Source organism: Drosophila elegans, unplaced genomic scaffold (genome assembly GCF_018152505.1).
Source record: "Drosophila elegans isolate 14027-0461.03 unplaced genomic scaffold, ASM1815250v1 contig_814, whole genome shotgun sequence".
Lineage (NCBI taxonomy): Eukaryota > Metazoa > Arthropoda > Insecta > Diptera > Drosophilidae > Drosophila > Drosophila elegans.
The window spans coordinates 12,459,125-12,475,359 of record NW_024546167.1 but is presented as its reverse complement, the minus strand read 5'-3'; the positions used below and the strand labels follow the sequence as shown (position 1 = coordinate 12,475,359).

At 47.2% G+C, this 16,235-nt stretch overlaps 5 protein-coding genes across 6 annotated transcripts; 2 read left to right on the top strand and 3 right to left on the bottom strand.

Moving 5' to 3' along the window:
- Window positions 1-491: 491 nt before the first annotated feature.
- Window positions 492-1,910, top strand: LOC108139041 (eukaryotic translation initiation factor 3 subunit I). The gene is made up of 3 exons (XM_017261658.1): window positions 492-581; window positions 758-1,247; window positions 1,303-1,910. The coding sequence occupies exons 1-3, from the start codon at window positions 579-581 to the stop codon at window positions 1,788-1,790; spliced, it is 981 nt and encodes a 326-aa protein (XP_017117147.1). The 5' UTR covers window positions 492-578; the 3' UTR covers window positions 1,791-1,910.
- On the bottom strand, window positions 1,891-2,605 carry LOC108139042 (pH-response regulator protein palI/RIM9). The gene is made up of 2 exons (XM_017261659.2): window positions 2,448-2,605; window positions 1,891-2,389 (listed from the first exon to the last, which is right to left on the bottom strand). Exons 1-2 carry the CDS (start codon window positions 2,535-2,537, stop codon window positions 2,006-2,008), a joined length of 474 nt encoding a protein of 157 aa, XP_017117148.1. The 5' UTR covers window positions 2,538-2,605; the 3' UTR covers window positions 1,891-2,005.
- Window positions 2,606-2,911: 306 nt separating this feature from the next.
- Window positions 2,912-11,004, bottom strand: LOC108139036 (cilia- and flagella-associated protein 44). Of its 2 annotated transcripts, XM_017261645.2 has the most exons (12): window positions 10,814-11,004; window positions 10,596-10,758; window positions 8,724-10,537; window positions 7,543-8,187; window positions 7,382-7,489; window positions 7,260-7,298; window positions 6,395-7,022; window positions 5,157-6,149; window positions 4,675-5,097; window positions 4,012-4,236; window positions 3,627-3,950; window positions 2,912-3,564 (listed from the first exon to the last, which is right to left on the bottom strand). In XM_017261645.2, the coding sequence occupies exons 1-12, from the start codon at window positions 10,909-10,911 to the stop codon at window positions 2,977-2,979; spliced, it is 6,048 nt and encodes a 2,015-aa protein (XP_017117134.1). In that variant the 5' UTR covers window positions 10,912-11,004; the 3' UTR covers window positions 2,912-2,976. The 2 variants fall into 2 exon arrangements, with proteins under 2 accessions (XP_017117134.1, XP_017117135.1); XM_017261646.2 differs by lacking the exon at window positions 7,260-7,298 and having other exon boundaries at window positions 10,814-11,003.
- A 184-nt stretch (window positions 11,005-11,188) lies between these two features.
- LOC108138637 (SWI/SNF-related matrix-associated actin-dependent regulator of chromatin subfamily A-like protein 1) lies at window positions 11,189-13,968 on the bottom strand. The gene is made up of 7 exons (XM_017260975.2): window positions 13,138-13,968; window positions 12,585-13,075; window positions 12,377-12,527; window positions 12,144-12,308; window positions 11,795-12,077; window positions 11,540-11,734; window positions 11,189-11,478 (listed from the first exon to the last, which is right to left on the bottom strand). The coding sequence occupies exons 1-7, from the start codon at window positions 13,905-13,907 to the stop codon at window positions 11,263-11,265; spliced, it is 2,271 nt and encodes a 756-aa protein (XP_017116464.1). The 5' UTR covers window positions 13,908-13,968; the 3' UTR covers window positions 11,189-11,262.
- A 795-nt stretch (window positions 13,969-14,763) lies between these two features.
- On the top strand, window positions 14,764-15,632 carry LOC108138842 (serine protease 1). Its single transcript, XM_017261353.2, has one exon. It carries the CDS (start codon window positions 14,784-14,786, stop codon window positions 15,582-15,584), a length of 801 nt encoding a protein of 266 aa, XP_017116842.1. The 5' UTR covers window positions 14,764-14,783; the 3' UTR covers window positions 15,585-15,632.
- Window positions 15,633-16,235: the final 603 nt, after the last annotated feature.

Genomic DNA, 16,235 nt, shown 5'->3' with positions numbered 1-16,235 from the left:
CTGATTGGTACAAGGTGGCAACGCCCGCAAGCCTACTGCTTGCATTTGCAATCCGTGGCGGATTTGTTTAAATTTTAAATTTATTCTTAAGTGAAAGCCAGAACTTGATAAATCACAGTTTATCACTTAAAACTACAAATTTGTGGTTCAAAGAATTATAAATTCGTCAGTCACTAAAATTTTCATTTAACTTCGCTGTGTCCCAACATTTCTGATACTTCTTTCAGGACTCCCGTTTAAGAAAACTCTCATTTCATCCTTTACCAGTTCATTGTATTCTTCATTAACTGCGAAAAACATTTAATTTTCCAAGGCTAAAATTGTATCCAATTTATTGGCGGAATTTGTTTATTTCTTTACAATATCTTTTTCACAACAACGCTTTTAAGCGACAGTGAGAAGACTGTAAAATTGTTGAACGGTATGGTGTGTACAATATATTTGAAAAATACCGTAGTATATTTCAAAGAAATCTTTTAACTCTACCGCGGTCACACTGCTCTTTTGGCGTGTACTGCTGCGTGGATGTTGTTGCAAAAATATTAGTTTTCTCGCAACAAATAAGATTAAAATTCAAAATGGTGCGTGAATAGAAAAGTACAATAGAAGCCCCTCAATCTGCAGGGTTTGCTCAATAGTTTACCCGGAATAACATAGATTTGCGGGGCGTAAAAGTCGTGTGTGAATTCCGGGCTAAACATAACCTTAAAAGCGGTCTATATTATTGCTAAAATTCCGTGCTATTTCTTTCTTACAGCGTCCGTTGATGCTGCAGGGCCACGAGCGTTCCATAACGCAAATCAAGTACAACCGCGAGGGCGACCTCCTCTTCTCCTGCTCCAAGGATCAGAAGCCCAATGTTTGGTACTCGCTAAACGGCGAGCGCCTAGGAACCTACGATGGTCACCAGGGAGCGGTCTGGTGCCTGGATGTGGACTGGGAGAGTCGCAAGCTCATCACTGGCGCCGGCGACATGACCACCAAGCTCTGGGACGTGGAGTACGGCACTATTATCGCCTCCATTCCGACCAAGTCGTCGGTGCGCACCAGCCACTTCAGCTTCTCGGGCAACCAGGCGGCCTACTCCACGGACAAGGCGATGGGTCAGAGCTGCGAGCTGTTCCTCATCGATGTGCGCAACGCCGACTCCTCGCTGTCGGAGCAGGAGCCCACTCTGCGCATTCCCATGACCGAGTCCAAGATCACCTCGATGCTGTGGGGTCCTCTGGATGAGACCATCATCACAGGTTGGCCATCTCCTTACAATCCCTTGTGAAATTCACTAATAGTAATTGCTTTCAGGGCACGACAATGGCAACATTGCCATCTGGGACATCCGCAAGGGCCAGAAGGTTGTCGACTCCGGATCGGATCACACTGGCGGCATCAACGACATGCAACTGAGCAAGGATGGCACCATGTTCGTCACAGCGTCCAAGGACACCACCGCCAAGCTCTTCGACTCCGAGTCCCTCATGTGCCTGAAGACCTACAAGACGGAGCGACCCGTAAACTCGGCGGCCATCAGCCCCATTCTGGATCACGTGGTGCTGGGCGGCGGTCAGGACGCCATGGAGGTGACCACCACGTCCACGAAAGCTGGCAAGTTCGACTCGCGTTTCTTCCACCTGATCTACGAGGAGGAGTTCGCCCGGCTCAAGGGCCATTTCGGACCCATCAACAGTTTGGCCTTCCATCCGGACGGCAAGAGTTACGCCTCGGGCGGAGAAGACGGTTTCGTGCGTGTCCAGACATTCGATAGTACATACTTTGAGAACATCTTCGAGTAGTACGCACCCAGTAGTCTGTAGGAGGATCAGAGCCGGTGAACTGCTGCAACCCAATCTCTTCACCGGCGCCATGTTCGTTTGCTTAGGGAATTTTCAAATATACGCGAGGACGAAACGAAACTGATCGTATCGTTTATTATTCCATAACATTTAAGGGGCCAACATTATTATATTCGAGTGAATGGTATCTGTGTGTGTGTGTGCTTGTGTGTAATCTAGAAAAAGGAACGCTTCTTTTGCTTGAGGACCACGGGCTGGCCCTGCATGGCCGCCCACTGAGCCGGAGTGGGCAGGCAGCCGGGCGGCGGAGGCGGAATGACGACGTTACCGGTGGCATTCGTCCTCACCTCGGCGCGCGAGTCCAAGTGGAGGACCTGGGCGGCAGCAGCTCCTGCCGAGGTACTGGGACCAGCGAATCCGTAGCCAGTGGCATGATGCATTGCGTAGTTGGGCTGTCCCCCGTTGAAGGGCATCTGCTGCTGCTGGTGGCTGATCATGCCGTAGTACTGATTTTGACTGGGCGGAGGAGCAGCTCCCCCCTGTGGATAACCGTAACCGCCACTCCGCTGGCTCTGCTCATAGGTTGGCGGTGGTGCTCGCTGCAAATCGGTCGATTTAAGTGTCTGTTTCTCTTTTCTGGGCTAATTAACTTCATACCATGGCCAGGGCATCGCTGGCATTGCCATAATCGTACGCGGGAGGAGCACTTCCCTCATTTGGTGGACCCGATTTTGATGGCTTCGACATGATATTCCGTATTCAATTAATTTTCGCACTTTGTTTACTTGCAATTTCTCTGATTCAGAAGCAGGGTTGTCAGGTGTTCTAAATTAGTGCTGACACAACGTATGCTTTTCCCGCCAGATCTGGCTATTTTTCAAACCCTATTTTAGTTAACATCGAAAAAATGGATATTTTATTTAATTTTAGTTTATTTATTGCGAAACTTTAAAATATGTAACAATTGTGAAGAGAATAGAGGGTTTTTTCCTCGCTGGTAGGAAAATTAATTTTAAATTAGAAACATAACTGGTTTTGCAGTTTTAAAATATCATTAGAATTGCTGTTATGATCAAAGTTCGTTCAATTCCAAACCCCCAAATAAAATTGTTAAAATCACATAATTTTTTTAAAAATGTATTTGAATTTGCCGAAATCTGAACAGTCCAATAAAAACCTACGTCTTCTAGAAAGGAAGTCCAGTACCGTGTCCCGGTTTTTTTGTGGCGATCCTCACCGACATTGGCGACTCGCAACTGGGCTGCTTGTACTGGCGCCGCTTGATCAGGTCCCGCTGGATGGAGCTGCCCAGTTTGCGGACCGGAACCGCCGTAATCCCGTCCAGCAGATTCTCCTGGGCATGCTGCAGCGTGCTCTTGATGAGCTGCTCCACGCTTATGGCTCGTGGATCTACCATCGGTTCACGCTCCAGCACGTCCACGATCATGCGAAGGGTCTCGTCGGATTGGAACTCCTCCAGGGGCAGCACCTCGACCAGCTCCTTGAACATGTGGGCCACGATGAAGTGGGTGCGATTGACCACCTCGGCATCGCCCAGGTGGATGTGGGCGCAGAGCGAGTCCTTGGCATGATCGAAGATCCCGGAGATCAGTTCCTCGGTGTTCACGTCTGAGCGTTCGTAGTCGAAGACGGCCACCACCTCGTTGAAGAGCTTGCGCAGCTCCTCGCCGCTGATGTGGATGAAGTACTTCTTGGGCACAATCGTCTGCAGATGCTCCGTGATGCACTCGGCAATGCGATCCGTATAGCGACCCTAAAACATATATGGTGTACGGTAAGGGAGTAACTACTGCTTAAATAGGGAATTCTTATTACCTGGAAACTGTAGGCTGCTTGACATAAATACAGCGATGACCTCTGGGCAAACTTTCGCACATTCTCCGGAGTGGTGTTCTTGCCAAAGAAACGATTGAAACTCTTCTGGACGATCGTCTGCACCCGGTCCATGATGAACTCATCGGGCATGGGTGGCAGCATATAGGCATCCACATTCAGGATGGCAGGGCACACAATTGGATCATCGTTGGGCATTATTTCACTGGTCACCACTGGTGGCGCGTTGGGATCCAACTCGAATTCGTTGTTGATCTGCAGTGGTTTTGATTTCAGTCTCAAAGCACAAATCTCCCTCTCCAGGCACTATTAAAGATAGAAAATTTAGGAATGTAAATTATAATTAACAAAGACGAACAGAACCCACTTCAATCTGCTCCAGCAGGGATTTCTCAATGCCCCTGAGCTTCTCAATGTCGTAGGACAGATTCAGCACTTTCGGATTGCTCCACTTTTCGTAGTTGCGATTTTGGATGTCCAACAGAGTGCACAGGATGTTCTTCTCCTCCCGCAGTACGGTCATTACGTTCACCTTTTCGGTGTTGTTCTGGGTCTCCAGGACCAGTTCCTCCTCGCAGCGAGAGAGTTCTTTCTAAAATAAAGATTTTATTAATATAATATATTGATATATTTTTATGGGGAACATACAGTTGCGGTTCAAAAATTGGAAGTACTACAATATACAGTGCTCAAAAATCAAAGCACTAATTTTCTGTAAATTTATACTGTGGTAAATGATTTTTTAAAAGTTAAAATTATAAGACCTCGTTTTAATGCACCTTTTTAATTAAAATACATATTTTTCAAACCTGATACATTTTTCAAATTTTAAATTTGAAAACACTTTTATATATTTATCTATTTTAAAAATATTAAAAATTATTATATCTATGTTTAATGGAAATAGTTGCCTCATTTAGTTTTTGGTAATAGCTTCACGGAAATATAAAAAAGCTTTTCAAAAGTTGCGTTTAGTTTTTCAAATGCTCCACAAGCTGATAGAATAATATTATTTTGACCGCAGCCGTACCTGTTTCTCCAACAGTTCCTTTTCCAGGGCCATTAGCTCATCCTCAGCATTGGTTTCCAGGTCAAAGATGTAGCGCCTTAGGACCTCCTCCTCCAACTCATCCAGATTGACAATGATGCCGAACTTCTTCATCATAGCCTGACGGATCTCCTCCTCCAGACGCGTGATCTCAAACCTCATGAACTTGATGTCCGTGTTCATGCGCCTCAAGTGGATGAAGTTGATGCGGTGCCAGCGCTTGGTGGCCAGCGTCTCGTCGCTGAGCTGATCCGCCCGGCGGCGCAGCTCCACCAGCATGTCGGCGTCGAAGAGAATGGCCTTGGACAAATCACGGTAATCGGTGCCCTCATAGAAATGCTGCAGTTGGTCCATGCGCAGAATGGCGCTGATATGTACCTTGTTGACCTCCTGCTGGCGATTGCGCTGAAAGCGGAAATGTGTTCGGTTACGGATGAGGTCAATCCCCAATGGAAGTTGCCTACCCTGAACTGCAAGAGGGCATTCTTCTCGCGCTGATACACCTCCTCGTGAAACTTCATCCTGATCTGCATTTCGGCGATTTCCCTGCGCTTGGTCTCCACATCCCGCTGAAGATCCCGCACATTTCGCTCCAGTTCGTGGCGTTCGGAGCGCATGGCAAAGGCCAGCTCGTAAATGGATCGATCCAGGCCAAGGGGACAGGTGGCCTCGTCCAGCCGGATGGTGGTCATGTCCAGGGAGTCGACACTCTTGTTGTCCGCCTGCGCATCTTCGCTGGAGGAGGACGACGAGGACGAGGTGGAAGAGCTCTCGTCGTCACCCCTGGCCACCTTGGGTGGACGCCACTTCTTCTTGAAGATGCGACGCAGGAAGTCGAAGAACTTGTGACCCTTGACCGTGGTCGAGAAGAGCACCTGGACGGCGGTTATCTGCTCGCCCAGCTTGTCAATGTTGCGCCTCAGCTCGTCCAACTGCCTGTTCGTGGTATTGATGACCACCTGCAGCTCGTTCCGCGTGCTCATCGCCGTCTTGGCATTGAGGAGCAACTGCGTCTCAATCTCCTCGCTGTCGCGCAGGATGTACAGCTCCTGATTAAGGCTGTTCATGTAGGCGGTCATGAACTCGGCGTCCAGTTTCACATGAAAGCGTCGCACCTGCAGCTTGGCCAGCGCCTTATCGAACTGCTGCACTTCCTCGTCCACCTCCAACCGGATGGCAGCCTGCTCCACAAGGAGGTGGCGCAGCCAGCGATGACGTGTCTCCATCATATAGGGCGCCTCGTTGTCCGCATTCGACTCGAAGTAGGCCGGATCGCTGATCGGCGGCAGCTTCAGCAACTCCTCGGTCAGCTCCGCATTGGGCAGACTCTTCTCCAGCCTCGAGATCTGGAGCATCGTGAAGGCGCAATACTCGTGCAGTTCGGGCACATCCAAGGCGTGCATGCTGTAGAGGCTTATATTGGTCATAGACCTCAATGGAATTTTTTGTTTAATCACCTAATGGATGAATGAATATATAATGTATTTCTTAAATATTAGACCATAGCTCAAAAGAATGTTTTGAAAAAAAATTAAGGAACAGCAAAGCTATATATCTATCTACTCTTCTCAAGAATATAGATGCTTTATAGGGTCGGAAATGATGGTACACTATAATACCCTCTGCAATTCGTCTAGTCATGCTGATCAAGAATATAGATACTTTGTCTCCTACACTGCATTGCAAACATCACAACACCCACCTGATCCACGGTGTGGTCCAGTGTGAGGATGTCGTTGATCTCGACACCGCAGCCGGGAGCGTGGTTCTCGATGAGATTGAGTTCCGGATACTCCAGGTCCATGTCCGTTTGCTGAATCGGTTCCAGAGGCAGCCGATCCGGTTCAGGCAGGTAGCTATGAATCGTTTCCAGACGCGATCTCTTAGCGCTGATGAACTGCTCCAGTTCGGCCTTGCGTTCGCGCAGGTCCACCACCAACTGATTGAAGGCGTCCACCATCTCGAAGTACTGTTCGCGGCACTCCACGATCTCTATGTACTTCTGGGTGAGGGTCTCCTCCGATTTGGGCTCGTAGTCCGCCCCGATCTTGAGCTTAAAGTCGCCCATGTTGCGTTTGGCATCCTCGATCTGGGCATCGTCATCCGGATGGTTGCGATTGGGGTCCGGTTTCTGGCGCTCCAGCTTGTCCCAGTCGAAGATGCGGCGCACCTCGTAAAGCTGACGTTTCCGGTAGCGATTCAGGAGGCGCATCATCTTCTTGCTGAACCGCGGCTCGATGCTCTTCGGATCCCGGCCGAAGAAGAAGAACTCCGGCGGAGGCTCTCCAATGGATTCGTCCGATCTCTCGTCCTCCACAAGGTCATGAAGTCTGTGAATGGTTGCAGTTCGTTAAAAGAGGGTACTTAGTTTAATTCAAGGATTAGTTGACAAAGGGTTTGTATAAGACTGGTGGTTCAGTAAGGTACAGGTGCTCCACAAGATCATGAAGTCTGTGAATGGTTGCAGTTAAACTAAAGCTGTGTTATAAAGGGTTTATATAAGACTGGTGGTTATTTTATATATAAAGGTGCAGTTGCTCCAAAGGTTAAAGGAATATAAGGCTTACACTTCCGGTTGTTCTGCTACCCGATCCTCTCTATAAAGGCTGCTTGTCATGGATTTAATTGTTATATATTTGGTGTTAAGCTGGCAGTGTCAAGAAGTGTTCCCACTAAGTCGCCCACTTACCCCATGTCGTGCTCCAGCTTCAGGCGCTCCTCGATGTCCTTCTTGATCTGCTCGTGCTCTTCGCCCAGAGCCTGTAGGCGAAACGTGGACACACCCGGAATTTTGGCACTGAAAACATACATTTGAATACAACTAACTCAATCAGTAACCAATTAACTCACCGCAAGGGATTGACGGTGAAGGGTATTTGGACTAGGTCCTTGAGGAAATGATTGTAAAGCTTTGTATGCCCCACCTGGGCGAATTCTAGGTCGTAGGCCAGATCCTCCCGCACATCATCCAGTTCGGCCTGCAGCTCATCTCGAATCTGCCGTGTGATGCGCTCGTCCAGCAGCAAATCGGTGTCCTTGGCCCTCAGACCCGGAGGCAGCTCATCATTCTGCCTGATGATGTCGAAGTAGACGTTCTGCAGCAATCCGATTTTGGTCAGGACATCGCGATCGTGCGCCTCGGCTGCTTCCTGTTGCCGTCGCAGCTCCGCGTTGATCTTCTCCTGCTCCAGGGATGGTGCCTCCACGTCGATGTCCTCGATCTGTCTAACTTCAGACGGCAGCGGTGGCAAGTTGTCCCGCCGTTTGTTCCTTACGATCTTCTGACCGCTCCACTTGTGCAGAAACACGTTGCCATCGTAGCCAACGCTCAGCAGATGTTCGCCATTGAAGCTGATGTCGATCTTTGGAATGGTGCCCTTCAGGCCATCGTGCATGGGATAGACACGGTACTCGGAAAGGTCCGTAAAGTTCTCCGGATTGATGCGATTGATTCGAATGCGTCCGTTGACGAGGCCAAAGATGATAAAGTCGTCGCTGGACAGGAAGGGGGAATAAAAGTTAGTTAGTAATAGTTAGTTAATAATAACGAATATCGGTACATAGACATATAGCTCTATTAATAATAAGTTATTTGTAAAACCTACCTTAAAGATAAACAAATGTTGAATTAAGTATTGAATTCTTTTGTCACTACACTCAAAATAAAATTAACCATTAAATTTAAAAATTCGTCATACAAATTGTCTTTTTTTAAGCCAAGAAAGAAATTGTTAACTTACATTAAAAAATATACATATTTTCTATAATATAAAAAGTAAATTTTAAAAATTCTTAGTCTAAATTTAAAAGATAAGATAGCGCTAAGAAGTATAAATGTTATAACTAACATAGAAATATTGTCTAAAATATTAAATATATATTTTTTGTATAATATAAAAACTTATTTGCTTAGATTTTGCACCTTGACCCTAAAATTTAAATAACACTTAAGCTCTAGGATAGTTATTGCACACACAATTAAAATGTTGTAGAGATAGATTTCTTTTAGAGATAGAATAAAAACAACTCACATAATGCAGTAGGAGTGTATCTCCATGTCATCCCCATCCGCTATGATGGTGGCATAGGAGGGCTCGGGCGCACCGAACTCCAGCTCGTAGATGTAGCCGGCATCGTAGCCAGCCATGGACACCCAGATGGTGTCCCTCACCGTATAGCGCATCCAGATGATGGCATTGGGCACGGCCGGGATGTGAAGCGGCTCCTCCTCCTCGTCCGGTTCGGAGTCGGCCAGTGCCGACTCCATGTCGATCTGCAGGCCGGGATTGGCCTTCTTCAGTTTCTCGACCTCGTTCATCTTGCGCTCCCGCTTGCGTTCCTTCCGCTTCTTAATGTTTTCCCGATTGATTTCCCTACGGATGCGGCTTTTGATGGACGCAAATTTCGTACTGCGCATGCGCGACTCCTCTGTGATGTTGTAGGACAGATGGGTCTCCTCTTGGGTGACCTCAGTGCGGATATTGTACTCGTACAGTTCGCCACTCTTGCAGCCCACCAGGACCACAGTGGGCGCCAGCTCGTGCCAGTAGAAGCAGTTCGGGATGGCGGCAAACTGGACGAAACCCACTGGATGCATGTCCACCAACTGATTTGCATCCCGGCCCAGCTTGTAGATGAATATGCTCTTGTCGGCGCTGCCGGTGAGCAGCAGCTTGCTGGTCCGGTTCACGGTGAGTCCGGTGATTGGGGATGTGTGTGCCTTGAAGGCTCTCACCCGCGTCATGGTTGGCCGCTCGCCGCTGAGGTCCAGATACAATTGCCGCAGGATGCCGTCCTTAAAGGCAGCCACAATTTCCGTGCCCTTGACCGAGATCTGGGTGTCCAGCCAGAGCACATCCACTCCCTCTGCCGGGAACTGCTTCTCCAGTATCAGACGCTGCTCCTCGTACTGATACACGAACAGCTTGCCGCTCTCCGACATGCAGAGAAAGTGCGGCGACACCGGTGACATCTGGGCGGTGAGCACCCGGCCGCCAATGCAGGAGTAGAGTTTCCTCGGCTTCTGGGGCACATCGTAGGTGTTGATGTCGCAGAACCAAATCCCACCATTGCCATCCTGGGCATAGTGGGTGAAGTCGGACTCATCGAAGGGATGGATTTTCTGCATGCAGCGTAGCTCCACATCGGCGATCTTGAACTCGTAAATGGGATCGATCTCCACGAATAAATCATCCTCGGGCGGATCGGCCAGGTCCACTGTTTCCCAGTACCACACCCGAACGTAACCGTCCATGCCCACCGTGGTCACCTCACCGTTCTTCATGGTTATCCTGGTGATGGGCTTCGTGTGGCATGGCTTGCGACCCTTCCGGCAGATCTCGAACTTGATGAGTCCCGCCTGCCAGAGCAGCATGTTGCCCCAATCGCTGCCAGAGATCACGTTCTCGTCCGGCAGCATGTACATGGCATAGATGTCGCTGAAGTCCGTCTTGCCAAACCGACCCAGATCCCCCTTCAACTTCAGGCCCGTAAAGGTGTGTGCCATCTTCCAGAACTTGATGTGGCTGAGACCCGACGAGCAGAGCAGGATGGGGTTGTACTCCGAGAAGTGCACGAACAGGATGTCGCTCTGGAAGGACTTGGCACGCAGCACCACCTCCACCTGCTCCCAGCGCCAAATGGTGATCACGAAATCCGGATATCCCGCCTGCGAGGCAAACAACTCCCCGGTCTTGTTGTAAGATCCGGCCGTAAAACAAGTCTTGGCCGCATTCAGAAGCTTCACACGCACATTCAGCGAAGGATACTCGTAGATGAAAATCGTGGGCTTTGGCCCGTTCTCGCCCACCGTAAAGAGATCGGTGTAGTCCGGATGTTCGTTTTTCTAAAAATCTCTTAATATTAGATACCACTACGTATGTTACAAGCTAAAAAAAACTCACCGTGATAAACCCAACTCCGCAGCCGTAGACTGTTTCCTGAAACGAAATCTCCTGACGCGAAATGCTAAAGTAATTGAGGAAGTTTCCGGAGCCAAAAACCAGCGTATCCGAGTCCACCAATACCAAATTGAAGAGTTTCTTGCAGTCGTAGCCAAAGGAGTGTCTGCAACAGGAAAATACAACTATAGAGGAATTCACTGGGTATCCAAAGTACTCACTCTACGGTGATGATATCGCGCGGAAAGGATATGTTTTCCTCGTTGTCCACATCCTCCTCTTCACCCAGCAGTTCAGATTCCGGCTGCGTAGAGTCCATTATATCTATGCGCCTTTCAGTTTACAAAACTTTTGCCAGTTGTGTATTTATTTATTTGATACAAATGAAAAGGTTTACTCCAGTGATTGTTTGCCTGTTGCCAGGGCACGGAACACCGGCTAGCTGGGAAGATTCATCGGAACGTGGATCATGCGCAGATTGGGGGTTGTAGGTTTCTAAACTTCATTATTTTATACCATCAGGTGTCTCACATAATAATGTTATAATTCTAACTAGATCCTGTACAAATCAAGTTTATGTCTAAACATTTCATGTCTTTAACATTGCAAACAATTTATTTAAATTAACTCATTCTAACTCATTTAACAATGCAATATTTTATTTACTATGCTAAATATCTAAATCTAAAAAAGCCTCATCATCATCATCGTTAAAGAACGCCGCCATATCCGATGCAGCATTGCTTTCTCTAGCTTTTTCGGTAATATTATTTGGTTCACTGGGCGCCTTGACCGAAGCAGGCGAAAAGTATTGTTTTATAGAACCCTTTTCCGGATTTGAACAATTAGATTTGGCGGGCGAGAAGAATTCCTCAATTTTATGCGACTTTAAAGTACATGAAGTTAGTAACAGATTTGCTCATACAAATATTTACTATGTTTCTTACCGAAGTGGGTGCAGCTGTGTGCGTGGCCTTCTGAAGATTCTCGGCAAAGATACCCACTTTACTGAGAACTTCCTGCTTGTTTTTTAGCATGTTCCAGATGGTATCGTCCGCTGTATTATGGGCCATCAGATAGCGACAAATCACCGGCTTTGTCTGGCCAATCCGATGTGCTCGACTTTCAGCCTGAGCCAGGGTCTTCAAATTAGAAAAAGACATTAACGTGATAACCATGTTTTTATATATATCCCAACTTACACTTGGATTCCAGTCCAGTTCAGCAAAAACGATAAGCTCCGCTGCAGTTAGTGTGATCCCTGAATTGCAGGCTTTAAGGGAGAGCAGCGCCACCTTACAACTGCTCGTCTTCTGAAATGTATCCACAAAATCCGACCTCAGATCGCTCCGGGTCTGTCCATCGATGCGTATGTAGTGAACTCTTAATCCACTTAGACAATCGCTAATGGCATCCATCATGACCCGATGATGTGCGAAAATTATAAACTTTTTCTGCTCCTTAACCAAGGTTTTTAGATAGGCACTACAAAGGGAATATATAATATAATAATAATTATAATAATAACATAATATATTATAATATAATTACCACACGGCACGAGTTTTGACTTCGGCTGTGCGTGCATAGAAACGTAATAAAATCTCCTCCATGGTTCTGCCCTTGCTTGTTTTCAGTTCTTTGTTAAAGACATCCAAGGATTCCTTTGTTTCTTCGTTGGTCCATACCAAGGCGGGATCCAGGACCACCGTTTCACTGTGGATGAACAGGTATAATTTGGAGTTCTAATCAAAAACTCTTCAATATTTGTAAACAAGACCAACCGATTCTTTTCAGCTAGCTGGGGTAGCACCTCCGCTTTTGTTCGCCTCAGCATATATTTTAGTGTAAGCATAACCTTTAGCTCCTCCAGATTCGATTGTCCGCTGGCATCCCAACCAAACGTCGATTGTTTGCCATCACAGTACCGAGTGGCTGCAAAAATGTAAGTCTTTAATAACTTTAGTCAAAACAAATGAGTCTCTTACTTACTAAACTCCTTGTAAGTCATAAATTTGCCATCGACCAGCTGGAGCTGAGTGAAGAGTTCCAAGGGTCGGGACAGAGCTGGAGTTCCGGACAGCAAGACCACGCGCCTAGCTTGATCCGTGAGCTTTTGGGCCGCCTTTGTGCAGTTGGCCTTGCTGTTCTTAAGCGTATGCGACTCATCGAAGATGATGAATCCGTATCTGCGCTGCTGCAGCATTGACATGTGCCGCTCCATCATGTTGTAGCTGGTGATGAGCACCTGGGCCTCGCCCACATATTGCTGATTGTTGTTGAGCACTTGGACATAGTGGATGGGTACCTTGGGCAGCAGCTCCACAATGTGTTTGGCCCAACTGTCTCTGGTGGAGGCGGTGGTCACGATGAGCAGGGGCCAATCATCCTTGAAATAGTCGGCCACGGCCAGAGCCTGGTATGTTTTGCCCAAGCCCATTTCATCACAGATCATAATACGACCTTTTTGGGCAATGGAAAAGCTGGAGATTCAAAGAACCTAAGTAACTATACTTCTTTAAAAGTTTCATAATTAAAAACATACCAAACCCCATCCTGTTGAAAGGGCATCAGCTTGTCCGCCAGCTTGGTTTCGATGGAAGCCAAAACACTTCGTTCCGAAACCAGCGGCTTCTGCTGGCAGAGATCCAGCACCTTCTTTGGAATGCCGACCAAGTGGACATGTGGCCTTAGGTCCGCTGTGTGCGTCTGTAGGGATTGGTAATCCGAGAGATCGAAACTCCAAGTGCGGGTTTGATGTTCGTAGGACTTGGTGGGCATGTTCTTAAAAACCGCGATGAGCTTTTCATGATATCCGGAGGTTTTGGCGGCAAACCGATGCGTGCTGATCATGTACAGATTGCAGGTGATCGAGTTGCCGAGCGCAATAGCCACTGGCTGTTCCTTTTCCGCAGCAAGTGACAGGGTGGGCTTGCCTCTTCCATTCTCTCCGCCATTGGGCCGCTGGTAGGGATGTGCGGCTCCTCGAGACAATTCCCGGCTGGAGGTCTGTTTGATTGCCTTTAGGGCGTTCAAGAAGGACGAGCTCTTGTTGTCGCTGGACGAGCTGGTGGCAATCCGCTCGATCTTCTTCTGCGCTACTGGCGGGGATCGGTAGAAGTTCAGAGGGGATTTGGCCAGCGGTTGATTGGGACTCGCATTTTGATTGCGGACTTGTTGCTGCGCATTTGTTGGCGGAGCAGTGGATGACTTTCCGGCGGATGTGGTGGCCAGCAGTTGGGACTTCTTGGCCTGCAGCTTGGCCAGCGCAATGCGCTTCTTTTCCGCTATTTCGGATGAACTGCAGGTGGACATGCTGCAACAGGAAAATTAACGAAATTTGGCGGAATAAATAAACAAATGCATGGCTTAGTGTGGCCAGGTATTTTCAGTTCAATGTTACCAAATTAAAACACCGAAACTAGGCGCGAAGTTTGAAAATATTATTAAAAACTTGTAAAATTAACATTTTTGAATGGATCCCAAGATTTTTAAATTAAAAACTAATTGAATGTACCATTTAATGAATAACCTTAAAATTATTTCTACTAGTTTTTTATTTTAGTTGTATCAATTAACATTGGAGTCATATTATACAGCCTTCAATTGTTTGAAATTATATTTTAGTTGATTAATTAATTAATCAAAACTGTCTGTTCTCTACATTTCTATATGTTTTCTTTGATGTTAAAACGCTTATCTTTTTTTGTTTATTTGATTATTTATAAATTAATAAATAAATTTTACAAATTTATAAAATATTCACTTATTTAATTGGCATTACCTATTTGCATACAGTCAACATTGCAAAACCATCTCTTTTGTGAAGTAGAGTGCCAAGGACATATATTAAATTTGTTTTTTGAAATTATATAACTTTTCACTAAAGTCTTGAGGTAAAACTACTCCAAAACTAAATTCGAGAACGTTTCACTATCATAAGCTTTGTGTACCAGTGGTGCCCTAATCATTTCTTTAACTTTTCCATGGGCCGGACCCCTTAAAATTAAAATTTCAGCTATCTAGATGTTCTTAGGCTATCAATTCATTTCCATTCGTATCAGCAGACGACATAGCGATGAACTTATTGAGATAGGATTGCACCGAGTGGGGGGCTACTCCAGACGCAGATAAGGAGACGGCATAAAAGGGAATGGATGTCTGGAAGGGACCACAAGTGATCCATTCACCATGAAAGTGTTCGTAGTATTGGCTCTGGCTCTGGCCGCCGTTTCCGCCGAGACTGTCCAGCAGGTCCACCCCAAGGACCTGCCCAAGGACATCCAGCTCAATGGCCGCATTGTGAACGGATATCCGGCCACGGAGGGCAAGGCGCCCTACACGGTCGGTTTGGGATTCAGCGGTAATGGCGGCTGGTGGTGCGGTGGCTCCATCATCGCCCACGACTGGGTGCTCACGGCCGCCCACTGCACCAACGGAGCCGGCCAGGTGACCATCTACTACGGAGCCACGTGGCGCACCAACGCCCAGTTCACCCACACCGTGGGCAGCGGCAACTTCATCCAGAACCGCAACTGGCCGGACCAGAACGGCAACGACATCGCCCTGATCCGCACCCCGCACGTGGACTTCTGGCACATGGTCAACAAGGTGGAGCTGCCCAGCTACAACGACCGCTACAACATGTACGCCAACTCGTGGGCCGTCGCCTGCGGTTGGGGCCTGACCACCGCCGGATCCCAGCCCGACTGGATGCAGTGCGTCGACCTGCAGATCATCAGCAACTCGGAGTGCTCCCGCACCTACGGCACCCAGCCCGACGGCATCCTCTGTGTGTCCACCTCGGGCGGCAAGTCCACCTGCTCCGGCGACTCCGGTGGCCCCTTGGTGCTCCACGACGGCGGCCGCCTGGTGGGAGTCACCTCCTGGGTATCCGGTGCCGGATGTACCGCCGGCCTGCCCTCCGGATTCACTCGTGTCACCAACCAGCTGGATTGGATCCGCGACAACTCCGGCGTCGCTTATTACTAAGCTCGGTATTCGCCACCTTTTTCAAATAAATAAAATGCATACAAAATATTCATTGTGTTTTTTACATTATGGCTGAGTTCTTACCCAAATATTAAAGTGATATTTTGCTATGGACGTTAATGTTGGGCAAATTATAAAAGACTGCAGAACGAAGGTTGCTGGTTGAGGAATATTAAAAAAGATTGAAGAAAAATTCCATAATTAAAAATAAATCAAGAATATACATATATCATATTCTATTTAATCGCAATGTCTTTGCTTTCAGACATTTTATTCGTAGTATAAGTAACATTTATAGTTAAATACAAGTTTTCGTGTTTGGCCGAAAAATATATTTTAATTGAGTTATCCATTATTTATAAATGATGTCCTAGTGAACCTGGCTTCCGAGGTCTTTTGTTCGTTTACACTGACACTGTATTGGTATCAGCTTTAGGACACTTCGATAGTGCTACAAGCGACTTAATTGGCAACATCATTGGTGATTTTATTGGTGACTTTACTAGTTTGTTTATTCATGACTTCATTGGTTACTTTATAGGCAACTTTATTGGCTACTTCATTCGCTACTTCCTTGACGAGTTCATTGACGACTTCATTAACGACTTCATTAGCAGCATCTTTGGAGACTTCATTGGTGACTTCATTGGT

Bases quoted from the DNA above. Each gene is read 5' to 3' on its own strand.
- LOC108139041 (XM_017261658.1), top strand. The intron at 1,248-1,302 runs GTTGGCCATCTC...AATTGCTTTCAG, and splicing joins GGATGAGACCATCATCACAG to GGCACGACAATGGCAACATT.
- LOC108138637 (XM_017260975.2), bottom strand. From the start codon at position 13,907: ATGTCCACCTGCAGTTCATCCGAAATAGCGGAAAAGAAGCGCATTGCG. The intron at 12,528-12,584 runs GTAAGTAAGAGA...ACATTTTTGCAG, and splicing joins TATGACTTACAAGGAGTTTA to CCACTCGGTACTGTGATGGC. The intron at 12,078-12,143 runs GTAATTATATTA...TTCCCTTTGTAG, and splicing joins GTCAAAACTCGTGCCGTGTG to TGCCTATCTAAAAACCTTGG.
- LOC108139042 (XM_017261659.2), bottom strand. From the start codon at position 2,537: ATGTCGAAGCCATCAAAATCGGGTCCACCAAATGAGGGAAGTGCTCCT. The intron at 2,390-2,447 runs GTATGAAGTTAA...ACCGATTTGCAG, and splicing joins CCAGCGATGCCCTGGCCATG to CGAGCACCACCGCCAACCTA.
- LOC108138842 (XM_017261353.2), top strand. From the start codon at position 14,784: ATGAAAGTGTTCGTAGTATTGGCTCTGGCTCTGGCCGCCGTTTCCGCC.
- LOC108139036 (XM_017261645.2), bottom strand. From the start codon at position 10,911: ATGGACTCTACGCAGCCGGAATCTGAACTGCTGGGTGAAGAGGAGGAT. The intron at 8,188-8,723 runs GTGAGTTGTTTT...CTTCCTGTCCAG, and splicing joins ATACACTCCTACTGCATTAT to CGACGACTTTATCATCTTTG. The intron at 3,951-4,011 runs GTGGGTTCTGTT...TATCTTTAATAG, and splicing joins CCCTGCTGGAGCAGATTGAA to TGCCTGGAGAGGGAGATTTG.